Source organism: Eriocheir sinensis, unplaced genomic scaffold, assembly GCF_024679095.1.
Source record: "Eriocheir sinensis breed Jianghai 21 unplaced genomic scaffold, ASM2467909v1 Scaffold678, whole genome shotgun sequence".
In the NCBI taxonomy this organism is placed as follows: domain Eukaryota; kingdom Metazoa; phylum Arthropoda; class Malacostraca; order Decapoda; family Varunidae; genus Eriocheir; species Eriocheir sinensis.
This window is the reverse complement of record NW_026112029.1, coordinates 190,841-213,883: the sequence shown is the minus strand read 5'-3', so window position 1 is coordinate 213,883 and position 23,043 is coordinate 190,841. Positions and strand designations below refer to the sequence as shown.

At 43.6% G+C, this 23,043-nt stretch overlaps 1 protein-coding gene and 1 pseudogene across 1 annotated transcript in view; both read left to right on the top strand.

Annotated features, from left to right (window-relative positions):
- The window catches only part of LOC126993800 (fat-like cadherin-related tumor suppressor homolog), a 43,886-nt gene extending 34,268 nt beyond the window's left edge, over window positions 1–9,618 (top strand). Inside the window, 8 exon segments of the mRNA XM_050852956.1 lie at window positions 449–586; window positions 2,073–2,216; window positions 6,269–6,442; window positions 6,594–6,685; window positions 6,687–7,498; window positions 7,501–7,567; window positions 7,569–8,961; window positions 9,166–9,618. Coding sequence (XP_050708913.1) covers window positions 449–586; window positions 2,073–2,216; window positions 6,269–6,442; window positions 6,594–6,685; window positions 6,687–7,498; window positions 7,501–7,567; window positions 7,569–8,961; window positions 9,166–9,618 — 3,273 coding nt within the window.
- A 9,008-nt stretch (window positions 9,619–18,626) lies between these two features.
- Window positions 18,627–20,953, top strand: LOC126993804 (uncharacterized; annotated as a pseudogene).
- The last annotated feature ends 2,090 nt before the right edge of the window (window positions 20,954–23,043 follow it).

The following is a 23,043-nucleotide window of genomic DNA, read 5'->3' as shown; positions in this document are numbered from 1 at the left end:
CGTGTATCGAAACACACGAGAAATTAATCAAGACCAGGAGAAGGTATTCGCCGGCTGCCTGGGATTGAACCCGCGACCAGCGTGACGGGAGAGCCACTCCCTACCGAGTCGGCCAAAGAGGTACCCCCACTCGCCAAGTGGGTTATGGGAGACTCCCTTATCAGACCTAGTCGCCGCACTACACATATACTCCCAGGTCTTTCTCTGCCTCCGTGGTGGATGGTGGAGTGTTTCCCATGTGGTATTGGTGTGCTGGATATCCCCTCCCAAGATGCAGGACTTAACAGTTTTCTTCATTGAATTGTAGCAGCCACTTTTTGTTCCATCCCTGTAGCTTGGTGACGTCTTCTGGTAGGAAATCCACAGTCAAGGTGTTAGCAAACTAAAAGCGACCCACAACTACACTAATATGACTTTACAAATGACAACTTTTTTTCCCTCACTGCAGGTCTCAGCCAGCGACGTGGACCATGGCATGAACAGCCTCGTCCGCTACAGCATCAGGGCGGGAAACGAAGACCACTGCTTCACTATTGATGACGACACCGGCATCATCACTGTCATCAAGAAACTGGACAGGGAAAAGGTAAGTAACTAGGATCATATTTTTAGGTATAGCATTCTCATGATGTAATAACTTTCCTCATCCAAATAATATTGCTGTCTGCTAGTTTCTGTCCTGTTGGCCGTATAATTCAACATGCCCTGCGACCCAAATACAGATGATAGTGGCTTTGCAGCACTCTACTCGTATCTCTCCTGGATAAACGTCTCTTCCATCTTCTTTTCTGTTACCCTCCAACACTTGATGTTATGCCCTTTTGCAATTCTGAGCTCCTTTTATCTTTGTTCTCATTGCCCTGCGACCTGAATGTAGTTGATAGTGGCTTTGCAGCGCTGTACTCATGTCTCTCCTGGCTAAATACCTCTTCCATCTTCTTTTTTTGTTGCCTTCCAAGACAGTTGATTTTATACCCTTTCAAAACTCTAAGCTCCTTTCTGTTGCCATTGCCCTGCGACCCAAATACAGATGATAGTGGCTTTGCAGCACTCAACTCATTTCTCTCCTGGCTAAATATCTCTTCCATCTCTTCTTTTTTGTTACTCCAAGGCTTGATGTTATGCCCTTAGCAACTCACAGCTCCTTTTGTCCTTCCTGTTCTCATTGCCCTGTGACCCAATTACAGTTGATAGTGACCTTTAACCCGGTAGCAGTGGGGATCATGTTTCTTAATGGTCCCTCTAAGCGAGAAAAATGAGAAAAAATCATCACTCACACAAACCATTTCATAATATATATCAGAGCATTTGTAATCAGTTTATGTATCATCTATTTTGGGGGGTTTATATCATGGCACAAATTTGGCCCGTCGCTGCTACACGGTAAAGACACAAATTTGGCCCGTCGCTGCTACCGGGTTAACCTCCCTCCTCATGCCTTCTTAGGCTAAATACCTCTTCTGTCTCTTCTTTTTTGTTACTCTCCAAGGCTTGATGTTATACCCTTATAGCTCCTTTTTTCTTTCTGTTCTCATTGCCCTGCGACCCAAATATAGTTGATAGTGGCCTTTAACCTCCCTCCTCATACCTTCCTAGGCCAAATACCTCTTCCATCTTCTTTTGTGACCTTCCAAGACTGTTGATGTTATGCCCTTAGCAGCTTAATGGCAGCTCCTTTTTGCCTTTCGTTTTTACTGGCCTTGGGTTACATATATTCCCAGTAAGAAATAATTGTGATATCAAATCCTTTGTGTTGTTGGAAATTTAAATCAGGCATGTCAAGACAGTTCCTAAATTATCATACAAAGCTGATTTAATTGATTTTGAACTTTTTTTCTTTTTCTTCTTCTTTCCCTTCTTGTCATTATTATTATTTTTTTCCTCTTGCTTCATCATTCTTCTTTTTTCTTCTTCCTCTTCTTTGTTTTTTTATTTCCTTTCTTTTTCTCCCCTTATTTTCCCTTCTTTATTTTCCTTTTCTTCTTTCCTTTTCTCTTTCCTTCTCTCTTCTTCTTTTCATTTCTTCATCTTATTCCTCCTCCTCCTCCTCTTCTTTTTCGTTACCTCCTCAGGTCACAAAGTACCAGTTTACGCTGGGTGCCAGGGACTTGGGCACACCCAGCAACACTGCCATGGCTCAGGTCTTGATCCAGGTGGGCGACGTCAACGACAATGCACCCAAGTTCACGCAAGACAACTATACCGTGGTCGTGCAGGTGAGGCGAGAGGGTAGTGGTGGCTACGTAGCACATCAAGTTCATTGTACAAGATTTTCCTCCTCCAAAGCCATACTGTTTGTCCGTCAATCTGTTGTCTCTCCAGATAATTCATCCATTTATCTTTGATCAACCTTTCACAGATCTTCACCACCACACTTGTCAAAGAGACTGGCCTGTACTTCCCAGAGTCTTCCCAGCATCCTCGTTTGTGAATTGGCATAATGTCTGCTCACTTCCAGTCTGCTGGGCCCTTACCTTCTGCTAGAGAGCTGACTATGACACATTGGATTTTATCAGCTAATTCCTTACTGCACTCCCTTAGACCCAGCCTGACACACCATCCGGTCCTAGTGCCTTCCTCACGTCCAGACCTCCCATTAATCCTTCCACCTCTTGTACTGAAACTTGTCTTCCTTCCAGGTACTCCATATTTTCTTCTCTTCCTTCTTGTCCATTAAAGTCACTCTCCCTTGTAAACACTGCCTGAAAAAAAAACATTCACCCAGACTCTAGATTCTAGGATCAAAGGTGAGCTCAGGGGGGCAGCATGAGCCAATGCGAGATGGCACCACTATAAACACTTGCCTGCGCCACAATGGGCTGGGGCCGACCATCAGGCCCCACCAAGAAAGCCTACCAGTGCCATAGGTGAAAACGTAAAAAAAAAGATAAATAAATAAGATAAAGAATAAAAAATCATAACTTCCACCATTGCTGCAGCATCCTCGTACTTTTCACTGTCCACCTTAAGTTTATTTATTTCTTCGTTGTTATTCAGCTTGCTATTGACATATCTATAAAATAATTTCAGCTGTGCTTTAAAATTTTCTAGTAGCCTACATTTCTCAAGTAGTTTCTCTGTTCCTCTCTTCATTCATTTCACTTTTTTTTACATCAAAGGATACGGCTCAAAGGCAACAAAGAGTACAAAAAAGCCAGCTACTCGCCGCTCCCAAAAAACTAAAAAGTAAAGAGTAGCCAAAAGAGAGGTCAATTTCGGGTGGAGAGGTGTCTTGATACACTCTTCTTGAAAGAGGTCAAGTCATAGCCAGGAGGAAATACAGACGAAGGAAGGCTGTTCCAGAGTTTACCAGTGAAGGGGATGAAAGAATGGAGATGCTGGTTAACTCTTGCATAAGGTGTTTGGATAGTATAGGGATGAGCATGAGTAGAAAGTCGTGTGCAGCGGGGCTGCGGGAGGGGGGAAGGCATGCAGTTTGCAAGTTCAGAAGAGCAGTCAGCATGGAAATATCGATAGAAGAAAGAAAGAGAAGCAACGTGGCAGCGGAATTTAAGAGGTAGAAGACTGTCAGTAAGAGGAGGAGAGCTGATGAGACGAAGAGCCTTAAGTTGGTATTAGAAGACACTTTCAGGTCTCACATCAACTGTTTCTAAAGGTCAAAGAGGGGGTCAGTCGGGGTCTAATGAGTGTTTCTTCAGGTTCACCGTACAGAGGAAGGGTCAGACTACCACCAGGAAATGTCCACAACTCCTATGAAAGCCTTGTCAAATATGTGTTTTTGAGCGATGACGTGTCTTATAATACAACCCTCAGACTCCACTCTGTCCAGGAGAGCTGTGTGAGTGGAGCCCCCCACACGTGAGATGCATACTTGTTTGTACTTCAGCCAAAGGTTCTGTCTTTCCCTTTTCTCCACCTGTTCCATGCTACATCTCTTTCTCACTTTGCTTCACTTTCACTTCCATATCTTTTATTGAACCAAATTTTATTTCTAACTTCCCTCTTCCCCTTTTTGACAAATATTGCCTTACTCCCTCATTGTAAGTCTCAAGTAAGGACAGCCGCTTCATATCCACTGTTTCCGCTGAATAGAACTTACTCAAGTCCGCTTCTTCAAGTGCTTTCTCAACTATGCAGAGTTCACCTTGCTGTAATTGTATCTCCCAGTTTTGTGGTCTTCTCCTCTCCTCACTTCTCTTCTTTCATTCATCATAAACTCAAGTACCATGTGATCACTTCGTCCTAGAGGTGTTTTGTACGACACTCTATCTACTATTTCAGACTCCTTTGTAAATCCTTGAGGGTTCATCACTCCCCTGAAACCTTGTGTTCTTGATCCATTGTGTAAGAGTGTTGTTTATTGCCATCCTCAGCAGCGTATTTCCCCATGACCCTCACCGCCCTCTGACGTCCACTCCTCCCAACACACCTCTTTGCAGGTGAAGTCCCCATCATGGTTAGGTTGTCACTTCCACTCATCATTTCCTCCATACCGTCACTTGTGTCTTTCATCATTCTCTCATATCTTTCATTACCCCAAGATCTTGTTTTTGGTGGAACACACACCACACCAAAGTCTCTGTTTCTGCTTCCTTCCCAGTGTACTCCAACTTTCATCATTTCAGCACATCCCTTGCCATAGTTTACACTGTCAACTCCCAGGTCCTTCTTAACCCGGTAGCAGCGGGGATCATGTTTCTTAATGGTCCCTCCAAGCGAGAAAAATGAGAAAAAATCACCCCTCACACAAACCATTTCATAATATATATCAAAGCATTTGTGATCAGATTATGTATCATCTATTTTGGGGGGTTTATATCATGGCACAAATTTGGCCCGTCGCTGCTACATGGTAAAGCCACAAATTTGGCCCGTCGCTGCTACACGGTAAAGGCACAAATTTGGCCCGTCGCTGCTACATGGTAAAGCCACAAATTTGGCCCGTCGCTGCTACATGGTAAAGCCACAAATTTGGCCCGTCACTGCTACATGGTAAAGCCACAAATTTGGCCCGTCGCTGCTACATGGTAAAGCCACAAATTTGGCCCGTCACTGCTACATGGTAAAGCCACAAATTTGGCCCGTCACTGCTACATGGTAAAGCCACAAATTTGGCCTGTCGCTGCTACATGGTAAAGCCACAAATTTGGCCCGTCACTGCTACATGGTAAAGCCACAAATTTGGCCTGTCGCTGCTACATGGTAAAGCCACAAATTTGGCCCGTCACTGCTACATGGTAAAGCCACAAATTTGGCCCGTCGCTGCTACACGGTAAAGCCACAAATTTGGCCCGTCGCTATTACCAGGTTAACCAACATCGTCACTCCTCCTCCCTGCATTTCCCGTCTGTCTTTTCTCCACATATTGTACTTTCCTCCACCAATGTCTAGGGACACGACAGCATTGCCCAGCTTTGTTTTAACTATTCCCATGATGTCCAGTTCGTTCTCCCTCCGGTAATCATTTTCTTCTGCCAGTGCCATTGTTAACCCATTCATGTTTGTGTATGCAACCTTTGGTTCACTTCATCCCTCTCTGCTGACCGTCTGTACCACGTCCTCAATCTTAAGTCTGTGACCCTCCACCAAAACCTCTTCTTCTCCGCCTCTGTCCTGCTCTCGTTTTTTTGCTTGGCTTCTTCCCACAGTTTGTTGACTTTTGCCCTTTCTTCTTCCTTCCTGATCCATACGTCTTTGTAATCCTCTCTTTTAGAGTTTCCAAGTTCCTGCAAGCACTTCCTCTGCAGCCACCTGCAATCTGAACCTTACCTTAAAAGGTCGATGTCCTCCTTTTACATATTTGCCAATCCTCAGGAGTACTTCCTCTACCTTGTCCTCCAAACTGTGCCTTCATGCTGCACCTCCCTCACCAGCTCAACAGCTGCCTGCTTTTCATTTCTCTCTCTCTCTCTCATGTCGTATTGGCAGGACCTTCTCCTTCAGCCCAAAGACAACTACACTCTTCTTTTCAACAACGTCTCTCACCAGCCCATCTTTCTGCCATCTGTGAGTGTGTGTGTGTGTTTACCTAGTTGTGATCACAGGCAATGAGCTACACTAGTGGAGTCCCATCTCTGAGTCTCAGTAGGTCAGATTTAGCTTTAAATTTGATTAAAAGTTAGATTGAACAACCTCTTTGTCCAGGCTGATCCACTGTTCACCGCATCTATTGAGAGAATTGTATTTCTAGGGGTCTTCCAATCATCTTTCATTTTCAACTATATGCAACTACATATATACATGCACATCCGTATCCATATCCAGTGAACATTGAAGTGGTGCGTCTCAAGTGGTTCTTCTTTATTAGGAGAACCGAGCTGTGGGCTGCTCAGTGATCCGCCTCATGGCCACCGATGCCGACGCTGACCCCAGCGGCGCTCCCTTCACCTGGGAGATGATCAACCAGCCTGTTGAGAGTCGTGCCTTCACCCTGGACCAGGATGGCTCACTGAGGCTGGCCACCAATAAATTGAACCACAAGGTAACGCTCAATATTTTGTAACGCATTTAATCCAGTAAAACCATCAGGTGGTCTGAGTGCTCAAGGAAGTATGCATTTTTAATTAAGCTCCACAGATAGTGAGAGTAATACATGAGTGCCATTCTTCAGTCCGTTTCCTCTTCTTCACCAGGTCCAGGATCGGTACGTGGTGCAGGTGCGAGTGTGGGACAGCGGCTCGCCACCACTCCACGCCAACACCCAAGTTACCGTCAGCGTGGTGGAGGTCCCGCTTCCCGCCAACACTCTTCCCGCTTAAAACCGTGGTCATCAGTTTCCGGAGTGCCTTTCCCGGAGGCATCATCGGGCGGGTCACTGCACTGGACCAGGACCCCTACGACACCCTGCAGTACTCTGTGGCGCCCTACCCAGAGGAAGTCAGCTCCATCAAGTACTTTGACATTGATAGTGAGGACGGCACTCTGGTGGCACTGACGCCTCTTGATGCTGGCAACTACAGCGTCAACGTCAGTGTGTCGGACGGCAGGTATCACCGCACCGTGCAGGCTTCCATCGAGGTCTCCGTGGTCACTGAGGAAATGGTTGAAAATGCCGTCATCATTCGCCTGGGTCCTCTGTCCTCCGATGAATTTCTCTCCAGGTATCAGAAATATTTCCTCAAAGCTATTGCCATAGAGCTGTCAGTTCAGGAGCATTCTGTGGTCCTGGTCAGCCTGCAGCCAGCCCTCGTACACTCACACTCTTTAGATAAAATAGATTACATTCCACAACGTTCCAAGAGAGACATACAGAGGAGTCTTGACGTTCTGATAGTTGTGAGGTTATTTGAAATATATATGACAAGAGAACATTTGCTGCTGAAGCTAAAAGAAAAACAAGTTGACATAAAAGAGAAGCTTGGCTTGCCCTTCGTGGACATCATGGAGTCCCTGTGTGTGTCTGGCTCAGAGTGCGGCGGCCACGGGGACTGTGTGGACGTGGTGGAAATCAACGATGATGTGGCCATGCCCTTCAACACACAGCTGTCTAGTCTGGTTGCTCCAAGATTTACCCAGAAAGTTGGCTGTGTGTGTGACGAAGGTATGGAGGCCAGAACTGCACTACTTTAGTCAATGCCTGTGGGCACCGACCCTGTGCTGAGTATGAGGTGTGCGCCCACCAACACCAGCAGCCGAGGCTACACGTGCCAGTGCCCTGCCGGCAGAGCAGGACCTTCGTGCCGAGTGGACCTGACAAAGTGCCGCAGCCCTGCGTGCCACTACCCACTGAGGCCTCTCTCCTTCAGGGGAAAGAGCTATGCCCAGTACAGCATAGCTCAGCAAAGTGAGAGCAGCTCACTGATGCTGAGTGCCTTCATGCGCACCAGACACCCGGTGGGAACGCTGGTTTTTACTGCCGGGGATGTGGACTACAGCGTGCTGGAGGTGGCCGGCGGACACGTGCAGTACCGCTGGGACTGTGGCAGCGGGGAAGGGCTGGTCAGGGTGTCCACGGTGAGGGTCGACAATGATGCATGGCACTTCATCAACCTGACCAGAGACGGCACCATATCAACACTGAGTGTGGACAGCGAGGTGAGTTCAGGAGCGGCGCCGGGTGCTAATGACATTCTGAACATGGATTCAAACTTCATGTATCTCGGTGCTACCCTCAGCAGTGAACCAGAGTCAGGCATGTCTTCCTATTCCCAAAGCAGCCTGGGATTTGTGGGTTGCCTCGATCAGATCATTATTGACGGCACCGAGCTTCCCGTGTCAATAACAGGGACGGCCTCCAGGGGCACGGTGCTCACGCTCCTGGCCAACGTGGAGCTCCAGTGTCCAGGTGTGCTGCCCCTGGCCGGTGTGTGTGGCTCCTACCCTTGCCAGAACGCTGGGACATGCATAGAAAATAAAGGTTCTTATAAGTGCAATTGCTCTCCACGCTTTACCGGAGGACAGTGCCAGGTGGACACGGCTCCCTGCTCCTCCTCACCCTGTCTTAATGGAGGCAAATGTATTGTTGTTGGCCACACCTATAAGTGTCAATGTCCTTCAAAACTGAGTGGAAAACGTTGTGAATATGGCATTTTCTGCAACCCAAACCCTTGTCAGAATGGCGGTCGCTGTGAGGAGGGTACCGATGGGCCTATATGCAAGTGCCAACACTTTACCGGTGCAATGTGCCAGCTGGACATTGATGAGTGTACCCGCAACCCTTGCCAGAGCGGGGGAACCTGCCTCAACTTCTTTGGTGGGTTCAAGTGCATATGTTCCTCCAATGTTACTGGTGAATTCTGCACAGAGGCCGTTAGGAAGCCTGAAGAGCCGTCCTCCTCCCTGAACATCACCCTGGAGGAGCTGCTGTGCATCCTGGCCGTGTTCCTGGGGTGCGTGATGGCCGTGCTGCTGCTGGGGGCCTGGCAGTGGTGGCGGTGGAGGCACAAGCGTCACCAGCAGAACAACCGCGTCAAGCTCACGGACCACCACGTGAAGAACGACCTCAAGGCGAATGACGCACCCAAAAGAAACTCCAAAATCTGCAACGTGGAGGCAGACCAGGTAAGACAGACAGTGGTACATGTTAGTTTTATCAGACTCACTTCCTTGGCATCAAGTTACAGGCTGCAATTTGAATGTTTTCTGTCCATATTTCATTTTGTGGATGTTGTTGAGCCTCTGTGTGTTAGGGTGTCAGAGTCTTAGATGTTTTGTTTCTTACAGACTTTTGAGTTGTTTTCTTTTTGTTGCCTTGGTGCCACACAGCAGGGGCCGCCGCTGCCCCCCCACCCGGCCTCCTACACCCCCAGCGGCAACGACTCCGCCATTCTCAACACCCTTAAGCACCTGGCGGACCTGTCTGCTGCGGGACACGAGAGTCTTGAGCTGGAGACACTTTCACGATGCTCCCACGAGTTCCTCCACAGCCTTAAAAAGCCCGTGGTCATGCCGCCCAACCTCTCCCCTCCGCCACCCTCCAACAGTGACTCCGACTCTCTCCACAAGCCCTGGGACCACCACAACAACCTCAACGACTCCTACTTCATGCCCATCAAGGGTGAGTCAAATAGCTCTGTAAATAGAGCAATATGTGGAGCAGGGGGTCCCAACCATTGTTTACCCATGACCCCATTTTCCATGCCTCCCTTCACTCATCTCCCCTCGCTGCTCAGGCTTCCACAATTACATTTTAGCGTCCACACTTTGAAAACTTGTTAATAAACTTGTATGTGGTATATTAGGCCGAGGTAAATAGCAGGAATAAAAAAGGACAGAGAAGAACATATTGAGCCTCTAGTGAATTGAAGCATAATGCAATGGATAGGATTTTACTGAGACTTTTTTCTTGGTTACCCTCTGTCTCCCAGTTGCCAATAAATGAATAAACAAATAAATAAGAAAATAGAAAATAAATAAATATTGCCCAACAGAAAAGATCAAATTAGCACACTTGGGACGATTTACACCAAGTTGAGAACCCCTGATATAGAGTTTATACATACAAACATGCATAACCTAACATAACCTCAATACTATTAATCCAATACTGAAACTTTAATGTGAAGTCATGAGGTAAGATTTCAGCACTGGATTAATAGTACTGAGCAAACCGTGGAGTCTGAGTCAGGTCGGGTACTTTTGGCCGGAGTTGAGTCAGGTCGATAAAATACCCCCGACTCTGACTCCTTAACGTAATCCTTTATTGTGTAATGTAGTAGTGAACTTTTTTTCTTATACATTATCCGGATGTTGTCTATATAGAGTACATATAATTTTGATGTAAATACATATAAGAGAAAGGACCTCAAGAGAGTCTACCGGCACTACAGGCAGCATCTAAAAAAAAAAAAAAAAAAAAAATGCCATAGAGGGGGAGGGGCGTGGGGGCCGGAGTCAGAGTCAGAATTGGAGTTGCAACTTTAAAATTTCCCGGAGTCGGAGTCGGAAAATTTAAACTCCGACTCCACACCCCTGGTACTGAGGTTATTAAGATGTATAGTAAAAGTCCGCTCAGCCTGTTTGGAGGTGAGCAGCTCGGTGGTGGATGATCGATGTGCCAGACTGTTGGGTGGTACTTACATGCATGAGCAGTTAAAGGCTGCCACAGAGTATTAACTGCTTGACTGCGGATGTCCTACCAGAAGACATCACCAAGCTACAGGAATGGAACTAAAAGTGGCTGCTACAATTCAGTGAAGAAAAATGTAAAGTCATGCACCTTGGGAGGGGAAGCATATCAATACCACATGGGAAACACTCCACTATCCACCACAGAGGCAGAGAAAGACCTGGGACTATATGTTACCAAATGAAGGGATATCCAGCACACCGATACCATATGGGAAATACTCCACTATCCACCACAGAGCCAGAGAAAGACCTGGGACTATATGTTACCAGGCTACCAATGAAGGGATATCCAGCACACCAATACCACATGGGAAACACTCCACTATCCACCATAGAGCCAGAGAAAGACCTGGGACTATATGTTACCAGGCTACCAATGAAGGGATATCCAGCACACCAATACCACATGGGAAACACTCCACTATCCACCACAGAGGCAGAGAAAGACCTGGGACCATATGTTACCAGGCTACCAGTGAAGGGATATATATGATACCAGGCAACCAGTGAGGGCAAAATCTGTGCCAATCGCAGCGGACAGGTTAAGACACCTCTCCACTTCAAATTGACCTCTCCTTTGGCCTCTCGTTCTGCTTTCATTTGTTGAAGCAGCGTATAGCAAGCTTTTTTGTTGCTCTTTTTGTTTTTTTGCCCTTGAGCTGCCTCCCTTGTAAAAAAATAATCCTCTTGTTATCTGCTCCCTCTCTTCTGATGAGGTGCTGTACCGTGCTATGAGTTCTGAGGTGCTGTATGGTTTTGTATGGCAGGGTGGGAATGAATGAGTGCTTTGATGGAAGAGGAGGGGAAGGAGGGTGTAAGAGAGGTGGCAGGAGAGGGAGGTACATGATTGATGGGAAGCAGCTGCCTGAATGAAGTGATTTTTGGCCTTAGGAAAGTCAGGCAAGGTTACTAAATTGCCCTTATTAATCCCTATAACCCAACTGAGAACGTATAATAAATCACCTCACAGTCTACGGCTTTCCGGAATATGTAAGTTAAGGGGTTTTTAGTCACCCTGTACAAGTGAAGTGATTTTAAGCTTTCATTAAGTCAGGCAAGGTTACTAAATTGCCAATATTCATCCCTATAACCCATTTGGAAACTTCTAATAAATCACCTCACAGTCTACGGCTTTCCAGAGAATATAGGTCTTTTAATCTCACCCCATACAAGTTAAGTGATTTTGGGCTTTCAATAAGTCAGGCAAGGTTACTAAATTGCCCTTATCAATCCCTGTAACCCATCTGAGAACTCCTAATAAAGCACCTCACAGTCTACAGCTTTCCAGAGAATATAAGCTTTTTAATCTCACCCCATACGAGTTAAGTGATTTTAGGCTTTCAATAAGTCGGGCAAGGTTACTAAATTGCCCTTATCAATCCCTATAACCCATCTGTAAACTTCTAATAAATCACCTCACAGTCTACAGCTTTCCAGAGAATATGTTAATTTTTTTTTTTTTTTTGTTACCCCGTACAAGTGAAGTGAATTTGGCTTTCGTTAAATCAGGCAAGGTTACTAAATTGCCTTTATTCATCCCTATAACCCATCTGAGAATTTATAATAAATCACCTCACAGTCTATACAGCTCTCTGGAGAATATAATTTGAGGGTTTTCAGTCACCTCATATGAGTGAAGTAAATTTGGCTTTCAGTAATTATTAACTCAGTAGCAGCGGGGATCATGTTTCTTAATGGTCCCTCAAAGCGAGAAAAATGAGAAAAAATCATCACTCACACAAACCATTTCATAATATATATCAAAGCATTTGTGATCAGTTTATGTATCATCTATTTTGGGGGGTTTATATCATGGCACAAATTTGGCCCGTCGCTGCTACCAGGTTAATCCCTGTAACCCACCTGAAAACTTATAATAAAGCACCTCACCGTCTACAGTATTCCGGAGAATATGTTTTTTTTTTTTTAGTCCTCCCCGTACAAGTGAAGTGAATTAGGCTTTTGTTAAGTCAGGCAAGGTTACTAAATTGCCCTTATTAATCCTACAACCCATCTGAAAACTTCTAATAAAGCACGCCACAGTCTATGGCTTTCCATAATATGTAAGTTAATTTTTTTTTTTAGTCATCCTGTACAAGTTAAGTGATTTTAGGCTTTCATTAAGTCCCTTATTAATCCCTGTAACCCATCTGAGAACTTCTAATCAATCACCTCACAGTCTACGGCTTTCCAGAGAATATAAGCTTTTTAATCTCACCCCATACGAGTTAAGTGATTTTAGGCTTTCATTAAGTCAGAGAAGGTTACTAAATTGCCAATATTCATCCCTGTAACCCGTCTGAAAACTTATAATAAATCACCTCACAGTGTAGGGCTTTCCGGAGAATATGTTAACCCAGTAGCAGCAGGGATCATGTTTCTTAATGGTCCCTCTAAGCAAGAAAAATGAGAAAAAATCATCATTCACACAAACCATTTCATAAAATATATCAAAGCATTTGTGATCAGTGTGTGGATCATCTATTTTGGGGGGTTTAAATCATGGTACAAATTTGGCCCATCACTGCTACACGGTAAAGCCACAAATTTGGCCCGTCACTGCTACACGGTAAAGCGACAAATTTGGCCCGTCGCTGCTACACGGTAAAGCCACAAATTTGGCCTGTCGCTGCTACACAGTAAAGCCACAAATTTGGCCTGTCGCTGCTACACGGTAAAGCCACAAATTTGGCCCGTCGCTGCTACACGGTAAAGCCACAAATTTGGCCTGTCGCTGCTACACAGTAAAGCCACAAATTTGGCCTGTCGCTGCTACACAGTAAAGCCACAAATTTGGCCTGTCGCTGCTACACGGTAAAGCCACAAATTTGGCCTGTCGCTGCTACACAGTAAAGCCACAAATTTGGCCCGTCGCTGCTACACAGTAAAGCCACAAATTTGGCCTGTCGCTGCTACCAGGTTAAGTTATTCAGTCACCCCATACAGCTCGTTTCTATGTCCTTGGATCACTTTAGTCTCTCCTCTGTACTAATTTAAAGGAACTGTATCCTCTCTGTAATAGGGGCACAAAAATTGAGCAGTCTTATCCAGGAAGGGTCTAACCAGTGGCAAATATACAACTAGGATTACTTCTGCACTGCCAGTTGCTGATGCCCATAGAAATACAGCCCAAGACTATTTTGCATTGAGCTCTTTCAAGTGGAGAGTATCAAGACCCCTATCCACCCAAAATTGACCTCGCTTCTGGCCTCTCGTTCTTTTTTTCTTTTGTCAGAACAGTGTACATATAGCAGGCCTTTTTGTTGCTGTTTTTGTTTTTTGACCTTGAGCTGCCTCCCTTGCTGTAAAAATAAAAAATAAAAAATTGTGTGGTTCAGGGCAGTAATACATTGATTTGGGGGTTGAATGTCAGGGCTCACACATGCCTAGAGTGACCAAGACTTGTTTTATTTATTTGTTTTCATTATTTGTTTTAACTACTTGGAAGATCATTTTTTCCTACACTTAAAAGTATCAGCATCTCCATGTTGAACTGCATCATCCATTCATGGGAACACTCGTACAGTGCATTTAGGTCGCCCTGCAATGCCAGTGTCACTGATTAGTCGTCCTATTTATGTGTCATCCACAAACTTCCTGGATTTATATTATTCAAGACATAAAGAAAGCCAATCTTCAACATGAGAAAGGAGAAAAAGAAATTGGTACCTTACATCTTTTGCACACACACACACACACACACACACAAAGTGACAAATTTCCACATTCAAGACTGCTGTGGAAACTAGAAAATAAAGGAGGATTGAGAGGAAAAATGAAGTGCTGGATGGAAAGCTACTTAAGAGGAAGAGAGATGAGAACCGTGGTTAAGGACACTAGATCGGAATGGAGAACAGTGGAAAGTGGAGTGCCCCAGGGGTTGGTTTTAGCACCAGTACTCTTCCTAGTCTATATTAATGATATGCCAGAGGGAATAAACAGCTACATGAGCCTGTTCGCGGATGATGCTAAACTGCAAAGACATATAAGAAACAATGAAGACTGCAAGGAGCTGCAAGAAGACCTAAACAAAATTTGGAAATGGAGTCAGAAATGGGAGATGAAATTCAACGTGAAGAAATGTCATGTTATGGAAATGGGAAAAAGTGTAGAAAGACCAAAATGGACATATAAAATGGGAGATGGTGAAATATTAAAGAAAGTAAATGAAAAGAGAGACCTGGGAGTAATAATGCAAGATTATATGCAACCAGAAAGTCATATAAATCGGATCTTCGGTGATACATATAACATGGTGAAAAATATAGGTAGGTATAGTATTCCACTACATGGACAAAGAAATGATGAAAAAATTAATAACTACTATGATTAGACCTAAACTAGAATACACGGAAACAGTGTGGTCTCCACACATGAAGAAACACATAATAAAACTAGAAAAAATACAGAGGATGGCAACAAAAATGGTTCCAGAACTGGAGGGACTGACATATGAAGAGAGACTAAAGGAAATGGACTTGCCAACACTAGAACAAAGAAGAGAAAGAGGAGACCTAATACAAATATATAGGCTATTGAGTAACATGGAAGAAGTAGATAACGAGAAATTGCTAAGAGAAGAACCTTCCAGCAGGAATACTAGACGCTGTAGTAAAAAGTTGAGGAAGGGAAGATGCTCAAGAGACATAAAGAAATATAGCTTCCCACAAAGAAATATAGAGGTTTGGAACAGATTAAGTGAAGAAATAGTATCGGCGAAGAGTGTGCAAAGATTCAAAGAAAAGTTTGATAATTATAGATACGGAGACGGGACCACACGAGCGTAAGCCCAGGCCCTGGAAAATTACAACTAGGTAAATACACATACACACACACACACACACACACACACACACACACATGGCATGGGGAGAGATATTTTTAAAACTGACTACGGAAAACATAATGATGCAGTGGGTGACTGAAAATACAAGATACAGGAGTGATGACGAGCCAGCAAGACTGGACCTGGGGCTGACGAAGGGAGTGCACCTGTTAAATGAGTTAAGATATGTGTGTCCCATGGGAAAAAGTGATCATGTAATAATAGAGTTGGAAACCGATGAGGACGCCACTGAGGAAGACAAATTGTACAAAGGAGAAACTACAGGAAAGTGGACATTGAAAATCTCAAGAAATATTACAAAAAACTGGACTGGGAAAAGTTAAAAAGAACAAACGAAGTGCAGGAAAATATTGTTTTCATAGAGGCATATGAGACAGGAGTCAAAAAATGTCCCATTATATAAACCAATAGAAAGAGGAAAGCAAGATTGGTTTAACGCAAGATGTGCAGGTGCAAAGAAAAAAAGGGACAAAGCGTGGAAAAGATTGAAAAGAACCAGAGGAATAAAGAAGACTTTAAGATAGCAAGAAATGAATATGTGAAAATAAGGAGGGAGGAAGGGAAAGGATATCAACACCCTTACTCCCTCTCTTCGCCTCCTTTCCGCCACTTCATCAGTTTTTTGTTCTTCAATCTCCAAAAAAAATTCTTCTTATCTTCCTCTGATCTTTCCTCATTCCTTTTTTTCACTTCATTTATCATTTCTTTTACCTTCATTCTTTCATCCTCCGTCATATTTCTCCTCACACATATCTGTTTGTATTCTTCAGAGTTGTTTAATCTCCACAACCTATTTAGGATGGTTTCTGTTGTCATTTGGGATCTTAACTTAATCTTTAATGGCCTGTTCTTTCCTTCCTCATACCTTCCCAATCTTGTTATTTCATCTACTTCTTCCTCAAACTTTTCCTCTTCTTCAGTATTCAAATTTCTCAATACACTTTTCACCCTATTCTTCTCACAACTTTCCCTCTGAGTCTTCACTGTGTTTTTCTTCTTGTACACCAAACATTATGACATTTTTTCTTATCTGCCATGTCCCTCACCATTGTTTCTGTGTGTGTGTGTAAGAGAGAGAGAGAGACACACACACACACACACACACACAGTATAGTATATACATATATATATATAAATATATATATATATAAATATATATATATATATATATATATATATATATATATATATATATATATATATATATATATATATATATATATATATATATATATATGTATTTCAGAAAAAAATCTTTCCTTTTTAATCTGTCATGGCAGGAGTTTTGTTTGTGTGATGGCTCAGGGTTGCATCATGTGGTGCTGGCCAGAAGTGCCCAGCTCCTGTACTGCACAGAGGTTCCCGGTGGCACGCTGTGCTGCTGCAGCATGGGTCACCCACTGATGGCACTAATAGCATGCCTGCTTAACACTGACTTGGTTAATGTACTCTAATGAAAATTCTATTAAATTTCACTCCATGTATTTATTTGGTGCCTGCTTCTAATTTATGATCTGCATAAATTTGATTTTGTCCAAGGAAACACTAAAAGCCTTTCTGTGAGGGGTTTAGGTTCTTCCCCTCACAGCAAGGAGGGAAGTGTGAAGGTTTTGCAGTTTACTCTCATCACAAGACTTTACCCTCAGGAATAACAAACTTCTATTTATATCCTGGCGGGTGCAGAGAGGGGCCAGGCGTCAGGTTCCCCCGCTATGCCCCCTCTCCCCTGCCCCCACCTCCTGGCTCGCCGGGCCCCAGCACATTTAGACTACCCTCAAGAGGCCACCACAGCTGATAGTGACCACACCAGAAGACTGTTGCATGGCCCTCAGAGCCAGGCCTCTGCCTTGCATGGGCCCTACACAAGGGCTCCCCGTGGCTTTGACAGCCAAAGGGTTTCTGAGAGGCAATGCAGCACTGTGCCAACACTCACCCGACTGAGTTCGTGTGCTGCTTGAGATAACCAGCCACTGCTGCGAGTCTTCTGAGGCTCAGCTTTGAGTAGCACTTACCATGACAAACTATACAAGTTAACATGGTGATAGTAACGTGCTTTTTTAATATCTTAAGAACACGAGTGCTGTCGCGTTTCATCCCCGTGTAACTTTGTGATCTGTTCCTTCAGGTGCTGCTAACTGACACAGTCTTGTGTTGTGGTTGACGGGCACAGACACTCTTTCATCACACAGCCAAAAGAGCAACAAAGTAGTACATAGTTAATATGAAGCTAGTGCTTTTGTTGATTTACACAATTTTTTATTGATTTTTTGGGTTTACAACACAAAAGTTTCATATATATATATATATATATATATATATATATATATATATATATATATATATATATATATATATATATATATATATATATATATATATATATATATATATATATATATATATATATATATATATATATATATATATATATATATATATATATATATATATATATATATATATATATATATATATATATATATATATATATATATATATATATATATATATATATATATATATATATATATATATATATATATATATATATATATATATATATATATATATATATATATATATATATATATATATATATATATATATATATATATATATATATATATATATATATATATATATATATAACCTCATCTATAATAATAAATTTGCTCTGTAATTTTAAGTAAGTTTCCCAGGTTGAGAGAAGGAGAATGCACATTGTAAATATAAGCCTCTGGGACATGACCACTCACGTGCCTTCTGTTTCCCTTGCACGCAGCACCGAGCCAGCAGAAGAAGAAAGGTACCTACCCATACTTTAGTAGTAATATAATTTCCTCCTTTTGTGTGTTTTACAAAAGTCATAAAAGTCTGCAGGAGAATTAGGCTAAATGAGGTGTTGCAACTTTAAGTGTAATAGTCTATTAGATTAATATTTTTTTGCATGGTATCCCATACATCATATTCACCATCTTGTGATGCATGTGGAGAAAGCTCTTGCAGCATCATGGGTCTGGGACTGTCACGTAGAAATCTTTAAAGCACGCTGTGAATACACTGACATACACTGAAGGCTGAGGAATGTGGATCTGTCTCAACAAACCCACATGTGGCTCAGTGTCAGAAAGCCTGGTAATATATGTCTGTGTTTCCCAAATCCTAGGCTACCACTGGGATGACTATGACATGCACGGCCCCCACACGCTGGTGGGCTGCGGCAGCGAAGGGGCCACAGCCGCCCGCCAGACTTGCTGATGCTGAGCCAGGGCACCTCCCTCTTCCACGGAGACGACCCCATGGAGGGAACGCCACTGCTGCTATGTGAGACTTTTTGTGTGTTTGTGGATGTTATTTTCTTTGAGTTATAGCATCTACAATCAGGTTTAAGCAGCTTTCTTCTCCTATACTGTAATTTGTGTCATGAATATATATAAATAATGTTGGCACCAAATCTGCCCTTGTGGGGCTCCTCAGTAGTCTCTTCAAATGAAGTGATTCTCTGGTGCCTGGCAATATATTTGTCAGGCCTCTCCTGATTGGCTGGGTTTCACTATGACTCATGACAATGGCCTGTCAATCACACATGCTCTCGTGCCACACATTACTATGATGTTTGTCACAGCTCGCCTCTTACACAAGGTAAACAGACTTAGAACTGATTGTAGAACTTGCATAATGCTTGTCAAAATTCGGTAAAACAAAAAATAAATGAATAAATATATATGAAAATTAATAATGTGATGCAGGCAGTGAGATGTACAGCAGAGGAGCAAGGAGGAGTGAGTGTGTGTGAGGGAAGGAGCTCACCACGGCAGGAAGAGTGAGTAGCAGCTCACCACTCATCCTGTCAACACATGACTAGTATGGTGATGTAGGATATTTGAGAGGCGCAGCAGAGGAGAGAACCAAATATAAACATGTACTTCAACCTTGTCACGTGATGGACACATAATTCTTTTGGTCTTTGAGGGAGCGACTTATTGAAGCAGATCAAAGTGTATGAGCAAGGGTTGTGATGTGCCGAGGCCCTTGAGTGGCGGCACTGTCCACCGTGGGAGCCGGTGAGTAATGTAAACATGGTAGACTGTTCCCGTAGAGTGTACCTCGCCACACCTATGGAGCGGTTCACCCGTAACATTGGTTATCATGCAAGCGCTGGAAATCTTGCTGAAAACACTTTTGCTGGTGGATCTGTTGGTGCCAAATATTGCATGGGACTTACTGAGACTATGCTGTCGAACTGTTCTCATTATTACTACTACTACTACTACTACTACTACTATAGTGAAGCCAAATTGGCGAGTCTGTTGTGGTGTTGGCTCCCGCGGGTCCTTTCCTCCCTTCTGCTCTGCCACACAGTTGCAACACCTATCTCTTCCTCCCTTATGTTAGCTATAGCTAGCATACGAAAGGAAAATATAGGTGTTGGGACTGTGGGGCCGAGCAGAAGGAAAGAACCTGCAAGCCAACGCCAAACAAACTCGCCAATCTATTTTATTAGACTCCTACTACTGCTACTACTGGTGCTACTGCTATTTCCACCAATGATATTCAAGCAGTTACTGCACTACTGGCTATCACTACTAGTTCCAGCTCCATGGTAACAATCACCATGACTGTTGACCTGACTGAGTGTGTGTTGTCCCTCCAGGCTCTGTTGCCACACCCCTGCTGAGTGAGGACGCCCGGGGCGGTCCAGACGGTAACGAGGACAATGATGATGCTGGTGATGATCCCTGCAGCTTTGAGAAAATACTCCTGGCAAATAATATATCTGTTGACTCATGCCAAGACCTGACTCTTGATCATTCGTCTAAATACAACATTGTCTCGGACCTTGAAGATGACTGCCCAGAGTCAGCCCTGAAGATATCAACGTGCCTTCTGTCGTCGAGGACGCCAACAGGCTCGGCAGCCCCAGGAGCCGCCGCCCCTCCCACTGCAGAGACTACAGCTGCGTGTCGGACCTGTCCTTCCTCTCCGCCCTGGAGGAGGAAGGCGTTGACGACTCAATGTCTGAACTCCAGGAATCTGACTGTGAGCTGCTGGATAGAGTCAGTGAGGCCCTCACACCCACACTGGTGCAGACTTCCCTCTCAGAAGTGTTTCTATAGTCTTGTGATGTGATAGCTGCTGCTGGACAAGGAGCAAAAACTTTTTACCCCACCAACTCCCAGCAGTTTGTTTAACATTAAATTAAATTTGTGGGAAAGATAAATATGAATTACATGATAGGTAGGTAGATAGATAGATAGATGGATGAATAGATAGGTTGAAGTACTGAGAGAAAGAAGAAATTATTAAATATACTTTTATACAAATATATACATAACATACACATTCTGTTCATGTTTCAGACAAACTTGCATTCATGGAAAGATTACTAAAATCTAATTTAGCACAAACTAAATTCATTATTCCGTAAGGAAAAAATGGAACAGGTGTAGATGCTTTCTATTACTGCATGAAAACCTGGAGTAACCAACAGCACTTCTATAAATTATCTAAAGTATCACAAGCAGTGTGCAACATTTTCTCAAGCCAAGCTTTCACATGTCAGGTCAGCACAATGCGTAGAAGAACATTTTACCAACAAGGCTGAGCCGAGTGAGTCGAGAATCACAAAGTTTTGTACAAACGAGCAAAGGACAGAGACACTGTGTTTATGAACACACATTATCTCAGGATGGTTAAGGGAAGCCACTTGTAGCCAGCCCAAAGGGGTTACAATATGTTGCCAAAGGTGGGGTTTCATGTTAACGTATCCCATGAAACAAAGATGACTAACCCATGAAACAAAGATGACTATGTTAAACGGATTTATATACAAATGATGAATATACAATTATTTAAAATACTGAATTTAATATATCCTACCCTTCAAGTGACATTTATGACATCCTACCCTTCCCAGCGCGCTGACATGAGTGAATGTGGTCAATCGAATTTTGGAAGGGGTCAGACAAAGTCGAACAGAGACACGCCAACACGGTACCAAAGTCGGATATTCATTCACGTAAAGTTGAGATAACATTTTATAATTAACAAGTCATACAAATGAGACGTAAGAACAAGTCATACTCTTTTATCGCCTCCAAGGTGGACCGGATCGATGGATTCCCGGTTGCTGTTCCCTGCCATCGCTCTGCTCAAATTTTCTAAAGTTGACTTTTGGTAATGGTCGGTGTTCAGAAACACGTTCATCGTTAGAAACCAATCGTCTCAACCCTGACAGGACTGACGACAGTGGAAATCAGGAATCAGCAGACATGCTGCGTTGCATCTGCAACGTACTCGGTCTAGACTTCACAATCTTCGAACAGTCACGTTAGCTTTGTCATGTGAGTCGATGTTCCAATCTGTACACTCTGCTGTTAGGGAAGAACAAAGTCATGTGAGTCCAACATTTGTAACACCCATGTCAATGTGACGTTCGTCACGTGTTCCAGAATGACCAAAGTCTGCTATGCACACTTCCAGAATGACCAAAGTCTGCATTTATTATACACACTTCCAGAATGACCAAAGTCTGCAAAGTCTGCATTTGTTACCACCAAAGTCTGTATTTTTTACATGTGATGTACGTCCAAATATATTTGTGTTACGTGTTCCCAAATGACAAGGTCTGCATTTGTCGTGGTCACACACACACACACACACACAAACACACTTGGACCAATCTAGGATTAAGCAACACGGTACCTGCTCACGTTGTCTAGTACAAACATAAGTGTCATAGCCGTTCGCTCAGTTGTTTAGGTGATGACGTATCGATTCATTTCTTGATGACACGTGGGTCCCGAGAGGTACTCCCCTGCCGCTGCCTACTCGCACCGGGAACACATTTCTCTATTCTAACGCATTTCTCCAAGTCTTTACTCTCACCTCACTCAATGTCAGATACATTCTCTTTGGTGGAAGGGAAGAGAGAAGATTCTGATTTGAACTTACCTCTTCTGCAAATGCTCAAGCACATCCACCACTCTAAGAAACCATCTTTCTGCAACTATTTCTCCTTGTTTGTTCACCTTGTGTTCGGCTCTGTCTTCTATCTCTTCCTCATCGTGACGTACACTGAAACGTTGGTGAAGGTCCTATCTTCAGGACGAGGCGATGGATTGTTTTAGGAAAATGTCCTTGCAGCACTTCGGACACGTGGACACGGATCGGGCGCACGACATGCAACAACACCCGTGAGTGCAAGGTTGGAAGATCACGTTCACTGGGTTAGTGGCACACAAGATGCACAGCCACCTCTGACATCAGATTCATTTTTCTTTATTTTTTTCGGGAGCGACTACCTTGTTACTCTCTGTCAGCATCGTGTATAGAACAGCTTTCGCTTCTTGCATGCTAGCAAAGCATCTCTTCTCGGTGAGGAAATGATGTTTAACAGCCGCTCGAATATCGTCGAACCTTGCATCGCCGTTCTGATAGATCTCCGTGACGAAATCACAATTCATGTACTGGTTGATTGCATCTTCTAAGTCTTGCTCAGACACTGATGACACCCACGAAGACGCGCGACGACAATTTGGAGATGCCTCTAGGTGACGTAGAACGGGATCATCGTCTGTTTTCCAATTCCTCAAATAGACGCTGAAAACGACCCGATTCGTGAATGCGCACGTAGTGCGACGGATCAGATTTTAACACGCAGTGCG